This window comes from Rhinatrema bivittatum, chromosome 11 (assembly GCF_901001135.1).
Source record: "Rhinatrema bivittatum chromosome 11, aRhiBiv1.1, whole genome shotgun sequence".
NCBI lineage: Eukaryota > Metazoa > Chordata > Amphibia > Gymnophiona > Rhinatrematidae > Rhinatrema > Rhinatrema bivittatum.
Window position 1 is genome coordinate 89984149 of NC_042625.1, and position 25498 is coordinate 90009646.

At 46.7% G+C, this 25498-nt stretch overlaps 1 protein-coding gene across 1 annotated transcript; it reads left to right on the forward strand.

Moving 5' to 3' along the window:
• Positions 1-213: 213 nt before the first annotated feature.
• LOC115073436 (pancreatic secretory granule membrane major glycoprotein GP2-like) lies at positions 214-25081 on the forward strand. Its single transcript, XM_029571866.1, has 7 exons — positions 214-320; positions 794-1014; positions 12946-13100; positions 16471-16716; positions 19141-19300; positions 19830-19894; positions 22581-25081. Exons 1-6 carry the CDS (start codon positions 272-274, stop codon positions 19845-19847), a joined length of 849 nt encoding a protein of 282 aa, XP_029427726.1. The 5' UTR covers positions 214-271; the 3' UTR covers positions 19848-19894; positions 22581-25081.
• Positions 25082-25498: the final 417 nt, after the last annotated feature.

Below are 25498 nucleotides of genomic sequence, written 5' to 3' on the forward strand. Positions count from 1 at the left end.
GCGAGGCTCCACCGAGCTCTTCCCCTGACTCCTGCTCTTGCCAGCCTTTGCAGGGGCCACACTGGATGCTTCCGCCCTGCCCTGGGCTGACACTTGAGTCCCTCCTCTCTGCCGAGCCCGAGAAGCTGGCCTATGCACAGGCAGAGGGGGCCGTGACTCCACCTCAGGCCTGCCTCCCACCTGGGCTCCTCCCCCCCTGCTCTGCTCCGATTGCACCGGCTCACCGTCAGAGCCTGGATCACTGCAGGCACCCTCACCCGCTGCTTCTGCCATGCTCCTGGCCATCCTCCAACAGCTGTGGTCTTCCTCCTCGCTTTTGGGTAAGCAGCCTCAGCATAGGGATGGAAGCAGCTCGGCAGATTTCTAGCAGGGGGAAAGGGGACGTCCTCTGATGCTCCGCCCCTTAAATACTTTTCCCCCTCCCGATGTCCCTCGCCACGCCCCCGCCAATGGTGAGGCGCCGCGATGGGGGGAGTCAGATTCCCCTCAATATTTGCCACCGCTCTCTGCTCCACCCCCCCCCCCCCCCCCACCCTGCCGGCACCGATCCGCTAACGCTCATGTTAGGGCCGGGCGGCTCGACACTGCGGTCGGCCCGCCTTTTCAGGATTATGGTCCCATCACTGGAACTTTAGCAGGGATAACTGAAGGGAGTGAGAGCATGTGTACAACTGGAAAAATAAAAACATGGAGAGGAATCCTCTCAGCAGGACCAAGCATGGAAAGGTCCTGCAGGAGAGAACCTGTACTCCTGGCGGTCGGCCACGTTGTCACAGGGAATTTTCTGTTTCAGCAATCAACAACCTCAGTCCCAACATGACCTGTCTGTCAGCAGTAATGATAATCTCCGTCAGCAAGTGTGCGCTGGAGGCGCTCTCCTATGACCCTTCAACCCTGCATCTGACGAACGACTCTGCAGTGTGCACAAATGTGTACCCGGAGATAAAGAACAGTATGAATGTGTATTCAATGCAGGTGCTGCCCCTCAATCAAACCTGTGGGACTGAGATGCAGGTAAGACATAGACCTAATTTGTGAAAGGATCTTCTGCATAAGGCACAGAACAGGAGAAAGCAACTGATAGATTTATTTATTTATTTTATTTTACAATTTTATAGCCCGCACATTATCAAGGTTCAAGGCGGGGAACAACTGAGGAACATAACTAAAAACAAAAAGCCAGATAATAAAACAACTGTATATAATAAAACCAATGGTGACAAATGAATATGTAGGCTGTTGAAGATGTGCTCTCTGAAGGAGGATGCTCAGTACTAGATATTTTCATGGCCTGTTGAAATAAGAATGCTTTAAGAGCCTTCTTGAAGCTCTTTATATCGGTGAGGAGTCTAATTGGGTCTGGAAGATCATTCCAGTGGCGTGAGCCAGCAAGGCTCGCTCGCATGTCTGTGAGAGCCTGGTGAGACGAGGAGAAGGTACTTCCAGGAGACCTTGCTGTGCAGATCTCGGTGCTTGGCTGCGTTATCCATTCTTAGTAGGGAGCTGGCCCAAGCAGAAGAAGCCTGCCTTAACGATTTGTGTACTAACATGATGATCTTATATTTTACTCTCCACTGCGCTGACAGCCAGTGCAGTGAGCAAAGTACGGGGGAGGTGTGCTCGCGGATGGACCCATAAACTTCTAGAGGTCAACGTTTAGCTAATTGGGGTCTTCGACTGACAAACCAGAGATTTTCTATCTCCATCCCCTCATGGCAGGTGAGGCTGTAGTTCGGGTGAGAAGCTACCCAGGAAAAACTTACCTGCTTAAAAGGAGGCATCAATACGGGCATTCCAGGGGCAGAGTTTGCACGTAGCTGGGCAGCTCCAATTTCCTGAGCCTCCCCCGGATCAGTCCAGGCGCATGGGTTTTTCATCCCTACCAGGAGACTGCGGCAGAGAATAAAAGTTTTTCTAACACTGCTACGTAACATACAGGCCGATACTGTAAAGTGCGCTCAGCTGAGCGCACTATTTAACACGCGAGTCCACAAGGGGTTTAGCGCATCCATAATGCGCTTCCAACCCCCCTCCTCTCAAAACTAATAGTGTTCATCACATGCATGTTGATGAGGCTATTAGTAATTCGCCCCAGAAACCATTAAAAAAAGTGTGCCCAATCTGCACGTTTTATGGTCAGAAATTAGCTCCTGCCCGACAGCAGACGCTAATTTCTGAGCAGCCCAAAAAGTACTGCTTTTCTGTAGATCCTCCAACTTAATATCCTAGCGATATTGTCGAAGGAACAAAAAAGTTAAAAAAAAAAAAAAAGTTTTAATTTAAAAAAAATGTGCCGGTGGGTCAGGATAGGGAAACTGATGCTCAATTTTAGGAATATCTGTTTTCCTAACTCTTGGCTGTCAGCAGGTTTCCGCTGTTAAGGAGGCGCCAGAGACATGCTATCATCCCTAACACCTCCTTTTTAGTACAATCCCTCATGTAAATATAGTATTGCGAACCCAGGAGAGGAAGCTGGGCACACATTGGGAAACTCTGAGGGATTGCAGATGGCACACTTTACAGAATCGACCTGAGTATGCGCCACCTCCAATCCCTCATATTTCTCTGTCTCCAGCAGATGGTAGAATTGCAAAACTTGCAGCCTGGAGATTTCACTGAAAAAAGAAAAAAGGAAGATTAATTGACAAAGGCTCCCAGGGGAATTAGGTTCCGTGGTGAGCAGAGGGGTTGGTGATCCTATCCTTTGGCTCTGCCCATGGACAGTGAGGAGATTGAAAACTGGTGGCCTAGTTCCCTTGTTTCCTCACACTTACTCTCCCACTCTCATCCTCGCCAAGATAAGGGAAGTATTCTAGTTTTATTTTATTTCTGTCATTTTTACAAAAAGAGAGAGAGAAACTGCACTTGAGGAGTCTGAGCAGCTCGGCTCATTGGAGCAGTGGGGAGAGCTGTGGATGAGCAATTACTGCTGCAGGAGAGGCCGGGGTCCGGCTCTTGTTCACCGAGGGATGTTTTTTGAGGCTGTCGGGTGAATCCCTCTGATTGCATGCACCTTGTGAGATGGCAAAAACCGCAGACCGCAGGAAATGCTGCCGGGCCTCTTCAGTAGGTATTCACATGAAAGGGAAGGCAGCTTGGGGTTGGAGCAGGAAATCCACCAGTGGAGGCAGCCAAGGTATGGGAATGGCGGCCATGTTAGAGCAGGGGAGTTCAGGGGAGGGGCCACCTTCCCCTCCTCCAATATCCCCTGCTGTGGAGGGCCTCGAAAGCGCTTCAGAGGATATCAGGGACTCTGCTGCATCTAACTCAGATTTTGGGGAGGCCATTTCATCTGATTTTGTGCTATTACTGCACAGAGTCTATTTAGCCAGAAGGGGTCGGGGGGAAAAGCCCCCACTCTGTTAGCTTCCTGCGTCTGAGTAAATCACGCAGGATATTGCCTCGGGGGGGGGGGGGGTAAGGGAACCCTGCATACCCCCTGTCATAGGAGCAGGACTGAGGATCTGTCAGATGGCTTACAGGGCTTGGGTGACGGGGTTAGCTTGACTGATCCTTTGCAGGTTGACAACATGGCTGACGATCCCACTAGGAAGGGAAAGATCCCAGTGGTAGAGGGGGACAACCCCAAGGTGGTCCAGAGAGAAGAGTTGCTTGCATTGATTCCCAGGTGTTAATGGAGCTGGGGTTTAAGGAAGTCCAAGAGGAGTCAGAGCATGAAGAGGTTGATCCCAACATGGATGAACTCACGGGCCTGGCAAAAGCTTTTTCTTTCCATTGGACTGTGAAGAAGCTGGTGGTTCAGGAGTGGGATACGCCTGTGACTGAGCTGAAAGTTAGTAGAGTGATGGCAAAGCTTTATCCACTACCGGAAGATGCATTGGAGCACTTGCAGCTGCCTAACGTTGATGTGTCAGTCTCAGCAGTACCAAGAAGACTACCATTCCAGTAGTGGATTTGGCTGTGCTGAAGGATGCTCAAGACCAGAAGATGGGAATACATCTTGTTGGCACGAGCTTGTTTGCGCTGAATTCAACAGATCCAGGTAAAGGGGTTGGGGACCTCCCTCCCAGGCAAGCATGTGGAGCGATTGGAGGCTGGAGTAACCCATATTTTTAACATGTATTTTTAACTTGCTTGTATATGATTTTATGAACTGTCTGTTAATATGTATTGCTACTTGTGTATGTGCAAATATGTAAACCGCCTAGACGGATAGCCCGCTACCCATTGTGCTACCCATTGTGCGGTATATAAGAATTTTAAATAAATAAATAAAATAAATATTGCGGATGCCTTGTTTGACTTACTGAGCACACCTGCCTGGAATATGATGTCAGCGGTTTCGGCTAGGCAGCTTCTGTGGTTGCGCAATTGGCATCTCTTGATCTTACAGAAGCGTGTCCTTATATCCGTATCCAGGCAGACCATCAGAAGTTCCTGAGATTTGCAGTGTTAGGGGAACATTTTCTGTTCCGCATGCTACCATTTCATCTAGCAAGAGCCCCCTTGATGGTAGTGGTGGCGGCCGCTCTGCGGCAAGACTGTATCCTTGTGCATCCATAACTGGACGACTGCTCATTCGAGCAAAGTCAAAGGAATTGTGTCAGCGCTTGATTCAATGAGTCCTGCATAGATTGCAATCTCTGGGCTGGATGGTGAATCTGTCAAAAAGCATTTTGGTTCCCACCCAGTCTCTGGAGTACCTAGGAGTGCACTTCAACACCGCTCAAAGCAAGGTATTTTGCACAGAGAAGAGAATGTTGAAGTTGTAGATGCAAGTCCAGAGGTTGTTACAGCTGCATATTCCCAAATGTCAAGATTGGCAAATTGTGGGATAGCCCCATGAGTTGTCGCACTGACCTCCAATGCCAGCGCTCATTCTTTATGGCTGAGACGCTGCCAACCAGGCTGCACCAGCAATGCCGCCAGCCCCTCAAAGCTCCCCAAACTCTCTCTTAAGGCGCATGCACACCCAGCGTCCCGACTCTTAAAGGGGCTATGGCGGGAAAGTCTGCCCTTTGAATACATCACTGGACTGGCCTATATCAGCCTACTACAGATGCCCTTCAGATGCCTCAGCAACAAGTCCTCTGGTTCTTTGTTCCAGTGCATGTTGCTTCTTTCCTTGCCTTGTTCCTTGTTCCTCATTCCTTGACTTGTCTTGGTTCACTGTCTTGTACTTTGTTCCTTGATTTCTGCCTTGCTTCCTGGTCCTGTGCCTTGCCTTGTCCTGTTTGCTTCATTCCTGCCTGTATCATCAATCCATCTTCTGTCTCTTGTTCCCTCGGCTTGCCTTCCTAGACTTCAACTTTAGCTCTAGACTTGACCTTGCTCCATCTGCTGCCTACCCTGACCTCTGGCCTGCTTTCCAGTTCTGCTGTTTGCTGTCTGCCTCGACATTTGGCCTGTCCTCCAGTTTCACTGACTGCTGTCCATCTCGACCCCTGGTCTGCCTTCTGGTTCTGCTATCTATTGCCCTCTCAGACCTATGCATCACCTTGGATTCCTCTCAGGAAGACTATTCCAAGCACACGGTGTAGCCTGGTAGAAAGTACAGAGTCTGGAATTGGCAGTGGAGGAGAAGGGCATGGATAGGAGTGACTCACCTCCACCCCAGTCAGTGCCCTCTTACAGGCCAGATTTACCGCTTCCTCCTCCTCCACGTTATCACAGGGATCCAAAGGAGTGCCACAGCTTCCTTCATCATGCTGCATGTTCTTACAACTGCAGTCAGCACGTTTTCCTTCAGACAAAACCAAAGTCCTATATATTCCTCGTTCCTTATCTTGTTTTTGGTTCACTGTCTTGTACTTTGTTCTTTGTCTTCTACCTTGCTTCCTGGTTCTGTGCCTTGCCTTGCCCTGTCTGCTTCATTCCTGCCTGTCTCATCTGTCTGTTTCCTGTCTCTTGTTCCCTCGGTTTGCCTTCCTGTATTTATACCTTGGCTGTGGACTTAACCTCGCTCTCTCTGCTGCCTGCCCTGACCTCTTGCCTGTCTTCCAGTTTTGCTGTCTGCTGCCTGCCCCAACATTTGGCCTGTCCTCCTGTTTTGCTGACTGCTGCCTGTCTCGACCCCTGGCCTGCCTTCTGGTTCTGATGTCTGTCGCCTACCCAGACCCACACATTGCCTTAGATTCCTCTCAGGGACCCATCTAAGACCTCCAGCCACCAGAACCCAAGAGCTCAACCTCCGGGGGCGGCGGCTGATATAGGCAAAGCTCCAGTTGGTCCCGACTCAGAGTCTCTCTGCCAGCTGACAGTGTGGGTCTAGTGGGTCTCCCCACTAGGCAGCACCAACTCCACTTCAGTACCAAGTGTCCACAACCCCGTCAAACATTACACCAAAGTCTGGGATTATTTGCAGGTCCTGGGTTCTATGGTGTCTATGCTAGATCTAGTTCCATGGACGTTCGTGCATATGCAGCTTCTCCATAAGGTGCTGCTGTCCCAATGGAGACCTCAATCAAAGGATTTTCAACTCCAGCTACCCCTGAAGGGGGAAGTCTCTCCTGGTGGCTTCTTGGGGCTAAGTTGTGGAATTAGAAATTCCAAATTGGGTGGTAGTGACCATTGATTCCAGTCTGGGGAGCCATCTGTCAGGAGCTGAATGGCACAAGGCTGGTGGCCTGCAGAGGAAGCTTAATGGTCTGTCATTGATTGGAGACCCGAGAGGTATGCAAGGCATTGCTTTGTTTCCTTCCTCTGTTTCATGAGAGGGCAGTGAGAGGCCTATTGTAAAATGTGATGGCAGTAGCCTATGTCAATCGCCAAGACGGGACACTGAGTCAGATGGTGTCTTGGGAGGTCCAGTAACTTTTTCGCTGGGCAGAACAGCACCTGTTATCTCTGGCAACTTCACATGTGGCCATAGTGGACAAAGTTCAAGCAGATATGCTCAGCAGGCATGTGCTGGACCCTGGAGAATGGAAGTTAACATAAAAGGCAATGGCTTTCATTCGGTCCAGATTGGGCATTCCCCTGCTGGATCTGATGGTATCAAGACAGAACGCCAAAGTGTGGTGCCATTTCAGTCATGGACAGGAGGTCAGAGCAGAAGGCATCAATAGTCTTGTTCTCCCTTGGCCACCCAGGACCCTCATGTACATGTTTTCTCCATGACTTCTAATAGGGTTCTGCGGCGGATCGAGGCCCATCCAGAAAAGGTGATCTTAGTGGTTCCAGAATGGCCACAGATTTGATAATCTCTTCAGCTCAGGCATCTGTCCAGCCTTCTTCATCAAGGACCAATTTTCTTGGAACAGGCAGTTTGCTTTTGTCTAACGGCTTGGCTTTTGAAAGGAATCACTTGCAATTGAAAGGATGTTCAGAGGAAGTCATTACAATGCTGCTCCAGGTTAGGCAACCTTCCACATCACTGGCTTATGTCAGAGTGTGGAAGGTTTTTGAGACATAGTTCTTAGGGAGGGTTTGTTCCTCTATGTTTATTGGTTTCTCACATTCTTGCTTTTTTGCAGGAAGGCCTGGCAAAGGGACTGGTGTACAATTCTGTTTGGGTACAGGTGACCACCTTGGGTTTTTTTCGAGGCAAAGTGCCGAGGCTGTCCCCAGCCTCGTATTCAGATGTGGTTCAGTTCTTTAGAGGAGTGAAATATCTACAGTCTCTGGTGAGACAGGTATTTCCCTTGTAGAACATGAATTTGGTTTTATGAGCTCTTTGTGGTCCTTCGAGCCCTTGAGGAAGAGGGCATTGGAGGATCTTATGCTGAAAGTGGTCTTCCTAGTGGTGATATATTCAGCTAGGCAGATTTCGGAACTTCAGGCCTTGTCTTACAGGGATCCCTTTCTTCAAATTTCAGACGATGGGATATCGTTGTAAATGGTGCTGTCTTTCTTAATAGAGGTAATTTCTACCTTTCACCTAAGTCAGATAGTGGAACTCCCGGCCTTTCAAGATCTGGATTCTTTGTATCTGCATGCAAGAAAGCTTCATTTGTTGGATGTGCGTCACAAACTGATGCACTATCTGAAGGTCGCCAACAGTTTTCAAACAACATTTTTTCGTTCTGTTTGGTGATGCGAGTAAAAGAAATAAGGCTTCAAAAGCTACCAATGCATGTTGGCTAAAGGAGGATATTGTGTCCGCTTATATATGTAAGGGACATCCAATTCCAATGGGCCTATGAGCTCACTCTACTAGGGTGCAAGCGGTGTCCTGGGCAGAATGTCAGTTGGTTTCTCTGCAGGAGATCTGTTGAGCGGTGACATGGTCTTTGCTTCACACTTTCACAATTCGTTACCGGCTAGATGTTCTGGTGCTGGAAGTGGTGAGTTTTGAAGAGTATGCTGTGCGCAGGTCTTTCAGGTTCCAGCCCAGTTTAGGGATTGCTTGGATACATCCTATGTGTCTGGACTAATCTGGGAAAGGAAGTTTGGTTGTTACCTGCTAATTTTCATTTCTGTAGTCCCACAGATCAGTCCAGAGCCTCATCCTCTCTGGAAAGGCCACTAGAATTTGTGTGTAAATAATAAGCAATTGTTTGTTCATTTGAAAGCTTTCGTTCTCCTATGGTCCAAAGCAGTTCAGTTTGAGACCTTGCTTTTTCCCCTGCTCATTGGTAGTGTGGATGTTGTTTAGGCAGGGGTGTTCAAACCAGTTCTAAGGGCCCCCCCAGCCAGTTGTGTTTTCAGGATATCAGATTTAGCTTTAGTGTTTTTTATATTCCGCTTTTCACATTTTTTTCAGCACTTCAATGCAGATTACATTCAGGTACTGTAGGTATTTCCATATCCCCAGAGGGTTTATAATCTAAGTTTGTACCTGAGGCAATGGAGGGTAAAGTGACTTGCCCAAGGTCACAAATGTGCATGAGATATATTTGCATCACTGCCTCCTGTGTATGCAAATATTTCTATGCATATTCATTAGGGATATCCTGAAAACTTGACTGGCTTGGACGGGGGCCATAGGACCAGTTTGAGCACCCCTGGTTTAGGGTTTAGTTATATCTGGGCTTGGGTACGGTGAAATACTGAGGGGCTCCAGGTGGCGCGCTGGCTTAAGTTACAGTCTCGGTAAAACTTTTCTTCTCTGTCTCCATCTGCTGGTAGGGGAGAAAAATCCATGAGTCTGGACTGATCTGTGGGACTACAGGAACAAAACTTATTAGCAGGTAAGAACCAATTTTCCTATTCAGCCCCACCCGTCTGAGTTTAGGCAGATAAGTCTGACTGTGGGGGAGGCAAATCTAAAGTTATCCAGGAAAACTTAATCAGATAAATTTAAACCTAACCCGGCCGGTGTGTTCATTGGGACTTGTTTCCCTCTGAATATCTCAGCTTAAGTTATTGGATAACAAACTCAGTGCTTTCCACCCTCACCCCTCGATATTGAGCTCCTAGTGTTCCTTAGTCTGATTTCTGATCTTGAGGCTCTGGCTGTGAATAAGATGATTAAAAGAGAAACACAGGGTCGGCCTAGACTGGGTGTGTGAGTGAATGTGTGCAAAACCGCACCACATAATATGGTGGCATCCTTGTTACCCCACTACCGGCATTGCAGAGTTCATTTTTTACCCCCTCACTCCATCGGTGTCCTTCAAATGGCATTTGCAGTTATTTTTTTCAGCCTTTAATTCCCCCGCAGCCACTCGTGCACACGAAAGACTTCCTCTGATTACCTGTGCAATCGCCGGAAAGGTTGCAGGATCGGAAATGTCATCGATTCCGATGTCCCGGCGGGGATCGCACACTCCCTGCATGAGCTGACCTGACGCCAACAGGTGTTAGGGCTGCGCACAGCACAGTTTGTTCATTTGGTTTCCTTTTTTGTTTTTTGGGGGGGGAGGATTTCTTTTAGATTTTGTTGTTTATTTCTTTTTGTTAATTTTTTTCCCCTTTTTTTAGTTTTAAATAAACAAATAATTCAAACGAAAACCAAAACAAAAAATTGCTGGTCTTGCCTCCCCGCCCAACAACAAACAAAACAAATTTCCCCCCAGGCTCTGTACCCTCTGCAGACCCCTCTTACCCCGTCCGTTTTGTGCTGATCTCAGAATGGCATCAGTTTTCCTGCTTCTCATACGAGAACTTGGTGCCATTCTTGTACAGGCACCACCTCTGGTCATTGATGCCACCAGCGGGACAGGAAGGACTGGGGATCGCTCTTTCCCACTTTTATGCACTCTGGATCTGGACCTGGGGTGGAAGGTGGTGGGTGGTGGGGGAGGGACCTGGGGTGGAAGGTGGTGAGTGGGGGACCTGGGGTGGAAGGTGGTGGGTGGTAGAAGGTGGTGAGTGGTGGGGGGGGGGGGGAGCTGAGGTGGAAGGTGGTGGGTGGTGGAAGGGGACCTGGGGTGGAAGGTGGTGAGTGGTGGGGGGGGGGAGCTGAGGTGGAAGGTGGTGGGTGGTGGAAGGGGACCTGGGGTGGAAGGTGGTGAGTGGTGGAGGGAGGGACCTGGGGTGGAAGGTGGTGAGTGGGGGACCTGGGGTGGAAGGTGGTGGGGGGGGGGGGAGCTGAGGTGGAAGGTGGTGGGTGGTGGAAGGGGACCTGGGGTGGAAGGTGGTGAGTGGGGGGGGACCTGGGGTGGAAGGTGGTGAGTGGGGGACCTGGGGTGGAAGGTGGGGGGGGGAGCTGAGGTGGAAGGTGGTGGGTGGTGGAAGGGGACCTGGGGTGGAAGGTGGTGAGTGGTGGGGGGGGAGCTGGGGTGGGACCTGGGGTGGAAGGTGGTGAGTGGGGGACCTGGGGTGGAAGGTGGTGGGGGGGAGCTGAGGTGGAAGGTGGTGGGTGGTGGGTGGTGGAAGGGGACCTGGGGTGGAAGGTGGTGGGTGGTGGGGGTTACTGGAAAGCACAGGTTTTGATGGTGCTGACAATATGGCAGCAGCAGCAGTGTGAGTGGGGGCTTGGGACTAGTGCTCGCTACAGAGGGAAGCAGGAACAAAACTCTGTTCGTTTTTCTTTCATTTTGCTATTGAATGAAATGAAAGCAGGTCCCTCCGATGTGATGTATTTTCTGATTCTTTTCCAGGTAAGGTTTAGGGATTAACACCGGGATCTGTCCGTTCCACTCACTGGTGCTTACTGCCATTCCTAGTTTCTGGGATCACCTTTGAGATGTTTCAGGGGATTGAAAATGGTCCAGGATGTGGCCACTAAGCTAATTTCTGGTTCTGGGATGAAGGACCACACATTACATCAATTTAATGCGCCTTCCTTGGCTCCCAGTTTTAAGGCACTTTATGGCCAGGCTTCTACCTGTCTTTCTAATAAATTGAGAACGTATGTTCCAGGAGGAAATTGAGGGCTCTCTGTCAGTACCAACCATCACAGATTGCAGGCAGGTAAAGATTCAAACTCAGGCTTTCCTCTGGAACGTTTTACAAAAGACTCGCATCTCTGGAAAGACAATATTTCAAGTTTAGGCAGCTTCTGAAAACCAATTTCTTCCCCCTGGCCTATGCTTAGTTAATTTTTGGAGCATCTCCGTGAGCTAGGGGAGCAGCTGCAGGAAGAGGCTTGACAGTAAAGGCAAAGCATTTTGTTTGTTTATTATTTATTTATTTTAAGTTTTTCTATACCGGCATTCGCGATAGGAATCGCATCATGCCGGTTTACAATTAACTAGGGGTGCGACAGGAGATATAAATAAATAAGAACATTAACGTTAAGAAACATTAACAAGTGCTGAGAGAAATAGTTGCAGTTACAATAAAACAGGGATAACACAAAAACTTGGAGCAATGAAGAGGCGATGGGGAAAACAAAACTTGTGACAGAGCAAAGGCAATAGGAAATTTAACATAGATAACAAATTTGCCAGTTAATGGAGATTGTAGAGTTATGGTGTTTGAAAGTTATCGTTTACCAAGTAATGTTAAGATCTGCTTTCCGATTCAAGGTGAGTTAAAGTTCAGCTGTAGTCTGGGAAGGCTTTCCTTTTGTTTCCTTTACATTGCTGACTAATTTCTTTCTTTTTATTCTGCACTGGTTGTTTTAATTTTATATGTGGTTTAGTGTCCATCATTCGTAGCAGGGGACAAAAGTTTCAAATAAATAAAATAAGGCTATGGGACATGTTTGTGATCTCTGTCCAGTGGTCAGTGTCCCCATCACTGGAAAATGTCATGATGACCGGCCCGACCATGTGAGGCTAGGAGAATTTCTTTCTCCACACCTTGGAGGTGATTGGAGAGATGCAGGAAATTCTAGGCCAAATGTGACCTGAGCAAATTCCAGTCTGGTTCAAGTCCAACAGATTTTAAAGTTTTACCCTTGATTTGCTGGGGAGAGGGGAGGGAGGTTCAGTTTTAGATTTCATAAATCCAGCACCTTTCTCAAATATCACAATCAATCATAGAAACACACAAATCTCCAAATCTTGCCCAATTAAAAAAGCTTTGTAAATTGTAATAGAAGCCGTCTCCTAAATGATATATTAGGGGTGTGCATTCGTTTCATCTGTTTCGGCAGCACTTGCATATCTCGCTGACTTTATAGTACACAGGTGAAAATGGATAGCATGTGTGTATTTTTAGTAATGAATTATGCACATACTATCTGTTTTTACCCGTGTACTATAAAGTCCATGAGGTACGCGTATACCACCAATATGGATGAAACAAATGCACATCCCTTTGCTTTGGTCCGGTTATAAAGCTCCCATCCCATTTTATGCATAGAGATCCAGTCCTGCTTTTCTTAGGGAAATCTGGACTACAGATCCCTGCATGCAATGGGAGAAGACCAGGACTGGCTCATCGTGGCTTTGATGACCTGGAACTATCTGATGTCAATACTTTATTCTGCATTATTCTCAGATGACTATTCCACTACAGTCACTCAAGGGTTAATAATTACTAACCAGAACCATGAACGCAAGTTCACGTAGGTTACTTTTTTAAATATATTTTAACTGGATTATCAAAAATATTTTCCCGAAAACCCACCATTACGTGAATAACTTCCCTATTTCTCTGAATACATAAAGAAAAGGAGGATTTTTCTATCTTTTTTTTTTGTTTCTTCAGGTAAATGATGTGAATGTGACTTACTCGAATGTCCTCTACGTTTCTTCAAATTATAATGGACTTGTGTTAGCTCCTCCATTCAACCTCAGCTTCTCCTGCACCTACAACCGCACCTTTCTGACCAGTCTGGCCACCACCCTGCACCCTGTGATAAAGTAGGTAACCATGTAAACCTCACGGGGAAAAGCCTGGCTTATAAGCATTAGAAAGAAATCTGTGGATTGAGTTTAATTGTTTGCTACAGCTGCAGTTGTGAGGTTGCAGGGGGCTTGTCCGGAATAAGGCAAATGAAAAATAAGAAGAGAGCACAGTCCTGCTTTTGAGGGCCTTGCATAGCCACCTTTAATATGTTGTGTCAGATTTGGTAGCCACCTGATACGCAGCCTCCCCTGATAGAGGCCAGCCCGTTCCGGGCTTAGATGTGGACCAATTTTTGGTGTTCTTGGTGTTAATGTTTTAGTCATATATGTTCATATATAGCTTGAATGCATGGCTCAGTGGCCTAGTGGAGTGTAACGACCAAGCCAGCACTGGCAGAGAGCAGTGAGAGGACACAAGAAGAAATGACTAAGGGCCATAAACTGGGCTGATAGGGCAGGGATGGCTTCATTGTGATAGTAGAAATGGGTACTTGCTACAGAGTGTGAGAAATCTCAGCCTGAGACTGATTAATTGGGGGGGTTTTCACAACTCAGCTGAAAACTTGACTCCTGCCATAGTGAAAATGGTGTGGTTATGTTGTTAAATCACTAAGGGAAACGAGCAGAACAGTTCAGAATCCACACGTTTGCTTTAGTGAAGAATTTGCTTATTTATTTCGGCGACTCCACAGTTTTTAATGCAAAACAGTTCTTTTAAGTTTTAACATATCCCCCGACACGGTTGCATCTGGAGGGGCATCTCAGATCTATTAAGATTTGTTGCTGTCCCTCCAGATGCAGCCTTAACGCGAAACACGGATACCATGTCGGGGGATATGTTAAAACTTAAAAGAATTGTTTTGCATCAAAAACTGTGGAGTCGCCGAAATAAATAAGCAAATTCTTCACTAAAACAAACGTGTGGATTCTGAACTGTTCTGCTCGTTTCCCTTGGTTTGCATATATTACGTGCAGAATTACTCTTCTTCGATATTTATTTATTTATTTATTTAAATTTTTTTGATATACCGATGCTCAAGAGCCATGTCTTATCGTACCGGTTTACAATGAACTCGGGGTAAACCAATTAACACTGAAAGCGAAAGTTACATTACAACAGGGAAAGTCAAACAGGGCAGTTGGAAAAAAAGGATAGAATAACGATTTCTAACTGAAGAGCTGTGGCGGAAGCACGGAGAAGTTGTTTACATGGAAAAATAAAATACAATTTACACTTTATAATTTATACATGGAGAAGTTATATATGAATTACACTGAGGGGTCGATTGTACCAGTTATATAAGAGCGTAGCTGGCAGAAAACAGTTCCATTGTGGGGTGGCAAGAGGGCGCAATGGTGGGGTGATGGTCCAAGTAAGTTACCATAATTGTTTATTCAGGGAAATGCTTGGGTGAACAGCCTCATCCCATGACCCCCTTCATTCAAGAGCCTCCTTTCCAATGAAAGAAGCCCATGTTCTGTCCATGAAAATCTTGGTAGTATTTAAATGTTTCTATTGTATCTCCCCTATCCCAGCTTTCGTCTAGGGCAGTGATCTCCCAGACAGGCCACGTAGAATATTACAACTCACCAAGAGGGCCAGGAGAGAAGTGGATGGTCCTCAGTTTGCTGAGCTGGTGCAGGGGAGAGGGGCAGAGTAAGAGAGCCCTTCAATATTTGCTATGAAGGGTTTGAGAGGGGCAAATTGTCTGGATCTTTTGGTGAAGTAAAATGCTGGGGAAGGGGGAAAATAGGGGGCAGGATTGCCAAGGGCATGGCCAATAGTAACAGTAATAATACTTCTTGATTTCTTTAAAGCTGCCAACGCTGCCACATCCCCAGAAAGCTTGCCCTCGCTACATGGTGGGAAGTGTTGGGTGTGGTGCACTCTTGCTCCCTTCCCCTTCCATCCCTTCTTCCTTTTCCTCTTTTCACCCCTCTCTTGTAATATGCCAGATTCATGCTAGAAACAAAGCAACCCACTCTAGACACCATTATCCAGGAAGAGACATTCTAACGTGGAAGTTCGGTTATAATGAGAATTTATGCATGCCATACCTTCAAAGAGATGGCAGTACAGGCCAGGAACCACCATTGTTACCTGGCTTTCTCTGGCAGCCTAACAGAATCTAGTTTCCTGCCGACACTGCCTTTCAGTGTGTGGCCAACACCATCCTCCACCACAACCAAAAACGCTTTATGGATGTGCTGCAGCCACTCTTTGTCTTCAGCCCAAGTGGCTCCATTTGCACACTCCTGCAATACGTAATGCAGCTACTCAATGGTGGATTTGCACCAATGTGCCCCACTTATACCACACGGATATGCTGCCACAGGGGCAGCTCAAGGCAATCTGCTGCCTGTGGTGAGAGATGAGTTGGCACCTCCCCCTTTTCCATACACACCAATAATGCATACAAACATATACCCTCATTAACTTCTCTCCCTCTTCCATACACACATGCACTCATTGTCTCTTCTCACCTCAATTCTAATTAGCCACAGGAGCCTCCTCTTTCCCAAGGTGTGCAGTTAGGGTACAGGACAGATACTCTGTCTACTTCATGGTACCAAAAAAAGGAAAAAAGGAATATTGTCAAATCACTAAGGACAGCATGTGCATTATATAGACCAGTGGTTCTCAACCTAGTCCTCAAGGACCACTTGGCCAGTTGGGTTTTCAGGATATCCACAATGAATATGCATGAGACAGATTTATATAGAAATGCAAGAGCAGGTTGAGAACCATTGGCATAGATTGCACAGGATCTTGTTATTGTGGGAGTATAAATAACCCACCAATGTGATCACATTTGTGCAAGGCAGAGTTGGAAAGACTCTGGACAGCTTGAGAGAGTCAAATGGGGATTCTAGCTGACACATTTTGGGGCAGGGGTAGTGCAGATCTGAAGTGACACCCAGGACCTAACCGTAACTTAAAAGGTTGTGTACCATGATCCCTGTAGTAAGAAATAAAGCTGAATTTAGGTTATTCTGCATGTTTTATGTTGCACCTTGCAGTGATCTTTCTTTCCCAGTACAGAGAATGTGACTATTCCAGGGGCGCCGGGGACAGCAGAAGCCACCATCACTGCCTTTGTGGATGCTGCGTATACCACACCATTGTGGGAGTATAAATAGCCCACCAATGTGATCACATTTGTACAAGGCAGAGTTGGAAAGACTCTGGACAAGTTGAGAGAGTCAAATGGGGATTCTAGCTGACACATTTTGGGGCAGGGGGAGTGCAGATCTGAAGTGACACCCAGGACCTAACCGTAACTTAAAAGGTTGTGTACCATGATCCCTGTAGTAAGAAATAAAGCTGAATCTAGGTTATTCTGCATGTTTTATGTTGCACCTTGCAGTGATCTTTCTTTCCCAGTACAGAGAATGTGACTATTCCAGGGATGCCAGGGACATCAGAAGCCACCATCGCTGCCTTTGTGGATGCTGCGTATGCTGTACCATTGGATTCAACCCAGGTTCTGTCTGTGGGATCAACTGTGTACATTGGTTTGATATCACAGTCTGTTGATGGAGACATGTTCGCTTTAAGAGTTGTTAATGCCTTCGCCACACCCACATCTAATTCCAGTGTCCCCAACAAAGTGGACTTGATCATAGGCGGGTAAGTGACCTTTTTACAGTCTCGAAGAGCTGTTCCTGAAAACCAGCAAAGGCTTTTCTCAGTTCTGTCGCCCTGGTGCTTCTGTTTCATGTTTTACTCTCCGTTGATAGCTGAATTCCCCACCTTTACTTCTGTACCAGGCAGGTGGTTCTGAGCTTCGTCCCCACCGAGACTGCGGGGAGCTCTGTTATCGGCCATGGGCAGAGTTTGCGAGGGAGAGGATGGAAGAGGAAATTATTGCTTCTCTTGTTATATTGGGAGTATCTATTATTATGTCTGTTTTGTATAAGGGGGTTATTTACTATGACGGTAACTTTCATACGGGAGCGCAGGCACACATACATGCGCATGCATCAGCACGGGCCCAGATACGTGGCCATTTTATAATATGCACACACATATGTGCACGTTATAAATAGCTTGGCGTGTGCTATGTGTGCGCCCAATTTTGCAACCTGGAGCGCACAGCTACGTAAAGTCAGGTTTGAGCCATGCAAGTGGGGGAATTTTATAAAAGGCGCGAGTCCACGCCATGACCGGTTTGTCCACCAATTTATCGAATGTACAGCTAGGTTCTCCAAATCTCCTTGGTTCGTTAACCTGCATCCCCCCCCCCCCCCCCCCTTCCCAATTAACCCAGACCCCTCAAACTCCTGTGAGATGCATTAAAACTGTTTTATTTAGACTTACACCTCCTCACTAGCAGAAGTAAAGTTACGCCGCACTAGACCTGCGTGCATGCCCAGGCGCATGCCTGCTTACATGCACATCTCTCAGCCCTTCCCTGGAACGCTTGTGCTCCGCCCACACCACACCCAGACCACGCCCCTTTTTGGTTCAGCGTGAGATGTGCACACGTCGAGGCTTGTGCGCGCATGTGGGCAGCTTTCCAAATTGGGTGGACGCACACATATCCTACATGCGCGCACATCTCTTTTAAAATACACTTTTATGGTTTTCTTGTAACCCACTTTGGGGTTTATAGTGTAAAGCAGATAATCTCATTTAAATAATAAATGAAATAAAATGTAAGTGTAACTGATATTCATTAAGGTTACATAAATACTTGTTTTTTCAGCTCCAAAATAAAATCCTCAGAAAGCTCGTTCTCAGAGATGCATAAAAAGGACATAAGGACTGACGGAAGAGGCAGTGCAACTGTGCTATGAACATAGGGAGGGTAATTGTCAACAGCCCAGCCAGGGCTAACGTCTGTGGGTGCTTTGTACCTGCAAGCTTTAGGCAGAATTTTCAAAGCAGCTTTATGCAAATAAATCCGCTTTGAAAGTTTGCAGGTGTGCGTGGAACCCAGTGCGACACACCTACACAACTTTGTGCCTGTGGATGTTCACTTATACTACTGAAAGTGTGCAAATCCTTTCTCCAGCTGAAGTCCTCCCCCTGGAACGCCTACTTATGCATAGCTCCCAAGTTGATTTTCAAATGGCACTTTACATGCAGATATCGAGATTTCTATGCATAAATCCTTTTCAAAATCAGGCCCAGTCCTATCACCCTGTGTAATACGGGCTGCTTTATTAGATGAGATACTTGGTATTGTCCATTCACCCTGTGTAATAAGGGCTGGTTTATTAGATGTGATGCTTGATACTGTTCTGTCATCCTATGTAATAAAGCTGCTTTATTGGATGGGATGCTTGGTACTGTCCTATCCCACTGAGTAATAAAGGCTGTTTAAATATGTGTGCTGTAGCACAGGTAAGTAGATTTATTTATGATTCATGGTTGATTTGGCATTGTTTGGCGTCTCTAGTTATAACCGAGAGTGTAAAATAACATTTGTTGTGCTGATGCAAATATCATATGTAAATGTAGAAGTAGATTGTTAGCAGTAGCCAATCAGTAGACAGATTCAGCAGGCACCTGCTGACAGCGTAAGATTGCAAAATATCATCACTGATACATCCTTTTAAAAAAGAAATCACAATTAACGTTTTCAAATACTTTTCTAATTTCATTTGTTAATAGCAATAGTATCTCTGGCAGTGGATATTGGCAGTTGTGTCAGTTGTCAGTCAGATTTTCAAGGAATCCATAGTGAATGAGCATGAGATATTTTGCATATACTAGAGGCTGCAGTGAATGAAGACTTATCTCATGCATATTCATTATGGATATCCTCCCAAAAAGCTCATTGTGAGTTTGCCAGTACAGGTTTGGAAAGCCCTGATTTAGGGTTATCCGGTCTTTGGTGTGGATAATTATATCGATAAAATCGCCTGCTGCTGTGAGCAGTGAGTGGCTTGATGAGTGCAGGTAGCACGTGGACGTCACGGATTCTGGGGGTCAGCGCTGGGCATGTCTGGTGGCACTTTATGGAATGATAAATAGTAGCAGCAGTGATTACCCAGCATGGGAACGTCTCACTTGGCGATAACTGCAAATTGGGACATTTCTTCACAGCTGTCCGGCCAACCAGGGCGTCTCTGTGCAAGTGGACATGAACGGACTCTCCCTCGAAGCCAGGTTTAACTTCAAAATATTTCTCTTTCAAAATGAGCCTGACGTTTATCTGTACTGTCTCGTACGGCTCTGCGACAAAACAACCGAAGCCTGCACTGGGGTAAGGGCTTAACTTTGTGTAGTCTCACAGATTTGTCACAGTAACATGCAGAACTGGTTTTAAAGAAGACACACTCCGTTTTTTATAAGAGCGCTGGGCCTAGCTGTGCGTTCTATAAAAGATAGGCAGCGCACATTCCCTACAGCAGCAGTGTAGCGCACACGTTACAAAGGGGCTCTGACAACCACAAAACCCAGCCAAGAGCTGCAGGTGAAAGGAAGCTCTCAGTGATAGGAGAGAACAAGGACATCTTATTTATTTCTATCAGGGTGGATTCCATTCAGGTACTGTAGGTACTTCCCTATCCCCAGAGGGCTCAGAATCTAAGGGGCTCATTTACTGACGGTTTCCTCTCATTCTGTGTCTATGGGGAAAATGCTTAGGAAATAGGGACCTTTTTACCTGAGGCAGCAGAGGGTAGAGTGACTTGCCCGAGGTCACAAGACGTGGCAGTGGGATTTGAACGCTGCTCAAACCACTAAGGCTACTCCTCCACTCTAATATTATTTCTGTCTTTCTGCCCTTACAGTGTCAGCCTGGCAGCTAGCGTTGGGAACGGCGAGACCTTGGGGAGTGGGATGTATTGGCTTTGAGGTAAAATGTTTTCTGATGAAGGATCTTCTGGGACAATGAATCACAGCTTATAAAGGCATGAACGTCTCCTGTGTTAAATGATTACTTATATATCCTTCCCCCCTCTTTCCTCCCTTGTAAGGACTCTCTTTACTCCTTTTCACTAAGAGGCACGGTGGGGGTGTGCAAGGAAAACAATATTGTTTCCTGTTGATTTATGTTTCGTTTCAGATTTAGATGGTGTATATGATTGTTTTTCCATCTATATTGTTCATTTTTTCCTTTCATGTATAGCGTGTGCCATTTTTGTTGTGTAACATGTGCACTATACATTAGTGCATGCTAGAATTCTGGTAGTGCATGCTAGACAGTTTATTGCACATTTTACCGCTCTTGCACACTGATAAAACAACAAACAACAAAAGTGATATTTTATTAGTTTTTTGCATCATTTTGGATGGGAAATGACCCAAGACGATACAACAAGTACCGTTGGGGTTTTCATGCCATTTTAAAGAACACATTCCTACTGCACGGCCTGTGGCAGTTTCCTGGTTTTTCCGTCACCTCCCATCTCCGTTAAAAAGCCACTCACTGCTGTTAACTTCTGAGGTGAAGAAAGTAGGAGGCAGCTCTCCATGACAATGCCTTTCCATGCCCTTCGCCTCTTTGAGCAGATCTTGGCCCAGCTCTTCCCCAGGGGTTGTGAGGGTTGAACACCACCCCAAAACCAGCGAAAGAGAAGCTGAATCCTCAACCAGGTACTAAATCCAGGGATTTTACTAAGCCGGAGCGACTGCCCTGCTGGAATATGTCTGCCTCGGGGATCCACTGCAGCCTTTACTTATGCAGATAAGGCAGCTTTCAAAGTGCAATAGGAAAAGTTAGGGATGTGCGGTCATTAGAAACGAAATGAGAAATAGAAAAACAAATTTCCCATTTCAATTTTTTTTCCTTAAATAAGGCCACCAGTCTGCCAGGGAAAAAACCCTCCCGGACCCTGCCCTTACTTTTGGTAAGAAGGTCCAGGGTGTCTTCATGATGCAGCTCTGATCCCCAATTGCCCCTATCCCGCTGCTGTCGCTGTTGGAAACGGCAGCAGCGGCCCGAGGCCGGCGCCGTCCTGAGCCTGACCCGAAAAAGTGAACAGTGGTGCCGGCATCAGTCGGCCAGCGCCGTATCCCACAGAGGCAGCGGCTGGGCAGAAGCAGGCAGGGCGAGCTTTGGGTAAGAGGATCCGAGCTGGAAGGAAGGAAGGGAGTAGATTCCACATTTTTTTGTTTTTTACTTTTGTTTGGGGGGGGGGGGGGTGGATTTTTGATGAGAAGAAATGAAAGATAAACCAATGGAAATGAAAACCAAAATGAGAAAAATGTCTGTGCACCCCCCCCCCTCCCCCCTACTACAGATCCTCTGTACTGTGACATTTTTACTGTCCAGCTGGGGATAACCCTAGAGAGGGCGCTAGGCATCAGCAGCCCGGGCAGCTCAAGGGTGTCCCCAGAATCACTTCCTATGATTGTTGTTATTATTATTATTATTTTTCCAATGTTCTTCCATTCCTTCCGCCCTTTCCTCCCGCCACTCCCCTCACTTACAAACCCCAGGCCCCCTCCAAGGGGCCCGTGCCTGGCTCTCACTCAGAATTCATACTCATGGGTGGCCTGAACTGCTCCTTCAGGGGAGACCTGTGGCGCTGGATTTTGGGAGGATCAAAATTGTATCACGTTCCTTTGAAGTGCTACCACTTACCGAACTCTAATGCTAAATACCAGCGACATCTCGCCCCCAAAAGTAGCCAGCTCCAGGGCTAATTTTCAAAAGGACCTCTGTGCTTTGAAAATCAGTTTGGAGTGTATGCGCACGCGTTTTTATGCACAATGAGGGTAATTTTATAACTGCCTAAGGTAAAGGAGGAAAAAGTGCTCGCTTATTTTAACCCAAATTTTCAAAGCAGACATACACACATAAATCTGCTTTGGAAGTGAGGGCAGGCTTAGTCACATAATGTCGAATTTTACAAATACACGTGTAAATGAGTTCCCACCCCCCGGAGCAGCTTTATTCTGCACATAAAAATAAATGCACAAACACACACACACACACCCCCGGGTAATTTTTAAAAGCCCAGTTTTATGCTCAGAAATCCTTTTGAAAATTCAACCCATAGCAAGTAGGCATTTCAGGGAGGTGGAGCCTGAGGGGGTTGAAGGATTTCTGCACATAGTTTCGATTTTTTAAGTTATGCGTATAAATCCACATGGGGGGGGGGTGTTCCCCACTCACCCACAAACTTTCAGAGCACCTGCAGCTGTTAAGCCTATGGAGGCTTTTGAGAATTCTCCACTAAAACTCGAACCTTTTCTTGTCTCAGTTTATGACATCCCCTCCCTGTAATGTTGCATTTCCTCCTTCCCCCACAACCTGCCCATCTCGGGACTGAAGTGGGGTTTTCACTCCCTCCTGGGATGTTTCAGAGCTAGGTTTGGGTCTTTAGGACTTTTGCTGATGACCTATGAGACAATAGACAGGCTCCGAGCCCCGTGCTGGAGTTGCAGGCTGTGGGCTTGTGGGAAGCTGCACAGGAATCAAAGGTGAAGGAATGGAAGAGATTTTCTGTTGCAAGGTTAAGAACATAATTCTTTCACCTTCTTCTCTCCCGATGCTCATTTTAATTTATTTTTTAATGTTTTTTTATTTATTCTAGCTTCCTCTTGGCTTTTTCTGGTGAGCTCCCTGCTGAGAGAAGATACACTAACTCCAGCTTAATCCCACGGTTCCTCGCAGCAGCAGATCCATCAGTCTTGATTACTGGCAGGATTTCTTTGGGTTTATTGTAATAATCGGGGGATGTGCAGAATAATCGGGCTAACTGGATGGAACAAGAAGAGCAGGTCCCCCTTTCTGTGTCCCACAGGAAGCAGCTGGCGGTCTCACAAGAGAAGAGTTCAGAAAGCTTAAAAGATAGAATTCTACTATCAAACGCAAAGAGCCAAAAACGCAAGTCTTCTTTCAGAGCACCTGCAGCTGAATTCCAGTCAAACCTTAACCTTCCCTACAGCTGCGGCTGCCAGGCTGCACCAGGAAAGCTCTGCCTCTCCTCTGACTTCTTCGCTGGGTGCTGCCAGCATTCGGCCAGAGTCCATCCCGGGCCTGGTCCTTTGGCTGGTGCTGGGGTCGCTGTCTCTGGGTTATGACCACGTGTATTTTGGGGGGTTCTGTCTCTGTACCTGCAGCACTCATTAACACCTTCCTTTGTATAACTGGATCCCGTGCTGGCCGACCAATGTAAACATTATCCCAAGCCATGGTTGCACATGAGCTTTCGAGACCACACAAGGATCTTCTTCAGCTGTCGTTGGGGCCGATGCAATAAAATGCGCCCAGCCTAGCGCACAGGTTAACACGCGCTTGGATGCACATTTTGGATGTGTTAGACTAGCGCCGGATGCAGTGAGAAGATCGGCGCGTCCAAAGTGCGCCCCTAACAAACACGAACCCGATAGCGCCCGTCAGATGTCAATTGCACGTAGATGAGGGCATTAGCTAGCTATTACCCCCGATGCAGTAAAGCGCTGGGCACCCATTGCACAATTTTTAACACGGCAAATTTAACTCTGGCCTCAGAAGTGGAGTAAAGTCAACTCGCAATCAAGAGCTTACGAAAAAAAATAAAAATATAGGGTTGTCTGTGTTGTAAGTGTGTCATCCTCGTTAGTATCATTGTGACACTTTAATTTACTGCTGGCGATGGGGAAAAATAAATGTATACGGTGACCTGATTAAAAGAAACCACTTTTCTTATGGCCACACAATTTGGACGTCCCTAGCAAGGGGCCGAGGTTGCTAAAGTGAATTATAGCAAACAAAGAAGCAGGATGAAAACGGATGCTCGTATCGGGCGCCCATTGCAATAAACTATTGAGCGCTACGGATGCCCAAGCCTCTGTTAGTGCGTCCTTTTCAATACTGCCTCTCATTTAAATATTGCATCGGGCACCCAGGGGATGTGGCTGCCCACATTAGGAAACCGGGCACTCAGTACGAGCGCCCATTTTCAGCGCGCGCCTTATTGCATCGGCCCTTCTGTTTTTACAGTACAAATATGTTTTCAGTGTATTTTAATTCTGGGACTAAAGCAGAGTGGCTACTGCCTGATGAGCTGGGAATGGTTTGGGGGGGTTTATAGATCAGTAGTCTCACCCCGATCTTTGGGCTTCCAGCTCAATCAGAACCAGCCTCTGCCTGGCCTCTGGTACCATGAGCCCTCATTCAGAACTCCCTGGACTATTTTTCCTCTGTTTTTATATCAACCCCTCCCCTAATTTAGCTTGGCCCTCACAGAGGCCAGGACAGTCGCTGGACTAATGGCGCTGGGCTGGGAGTTGCTTTTGGTGCCTCCTTGCTAGGGATGTGCATTCATTTCCTCCTTCCATTTCTGCGGGTACACGCATACCTTGCCAACTTTATCGTATAAACGAAAAAACAGATATTCTGCACATAGCTCATTACTAAAAATGCATGCATAATATCTGTATTTATGTGCACTATGAAGTCAGTGAGGTGCGCACAGAGCCACCGAAATGGAAGAAACGAATGCCGCACACCCCTACGCCCCTTGCAGACTGACAGAAAAGAGCGGGTGCCTTCCGGTAAAATCACATTTCCCTGGATCCTGCAACTTTTAGGAGTGGCTGCATTCATTTCCCTACCATTTTTCTGCCTTTGATTTCTGCTTCAATAAAAAAAAAAAAAGAATCTAACACTTTTCAAAAGTCGTCTTTACTATTTGCTCCTTGGAAGCACAAGTCAAATCTATTGTCTTACAAAGACGAGATGGGAACAGAGGAGTCACTTTCCCCAAAGGAGAAAGGTTATAGGCAGAGCCTGCTGCCTTTACTGAGAAGATTTTATGTAAGAAAATCAAGAAGTAGTGCGGGGAAGGAAAGGAGGCAAAGAATGTAATTAGATTATTTGTATTCTGCCGCTCTTAATCACAATAGGTAATTCATGGTGGATTTGCATAAGCATAAGAGTCTCCGGGTAGAGAAACAGTGCATCATAGCGCTATGTCCTTTCAAACGATAAGACAATGTTTGAAAAACACATTTTATTTTGTTTAAAGCTGAAATGTAAAGAATCAGTTCACTTGTTGTTTGTTCCTATGCTTCTCTGCTCTCCTTATAGTTTTTTGTACCCCTTACCCTTCCCCTGTTACTTGTAATTTCCGTTGCTTTTGTTCCATGTAAACCGAGGTGATGTTTCGACTAACATCGGTATAAAAGACTTTTAAATAAATAAATAAAAATACTTTGTTTGAGAAAGTCCATGTCACGCCTCCCCCTCCTCCCTCCTGCAGGGGGCGCTCTCGGATGCAGAAAGGGGTAGGAACAATCCCCCACCTGCTCCACTAGTTCTGGCCCGGAGGCCAGCGCCCTCTTGCTGCAGACCTGCCTACGCCGCCAGAGGGCGCCAGCCCTCATCACTTGTTCCCCAGAGCTGGGAGAGCCTCGGCTGCCTTTCTGCACTGGAGATCCCCCCACAAGCAGGAAGCGGGGGCTTTAGGAGGGAAAGGACGTTTTCTGTTTTGTTTAACAAAGTCAATTTTAAAAAATGAATAAACGA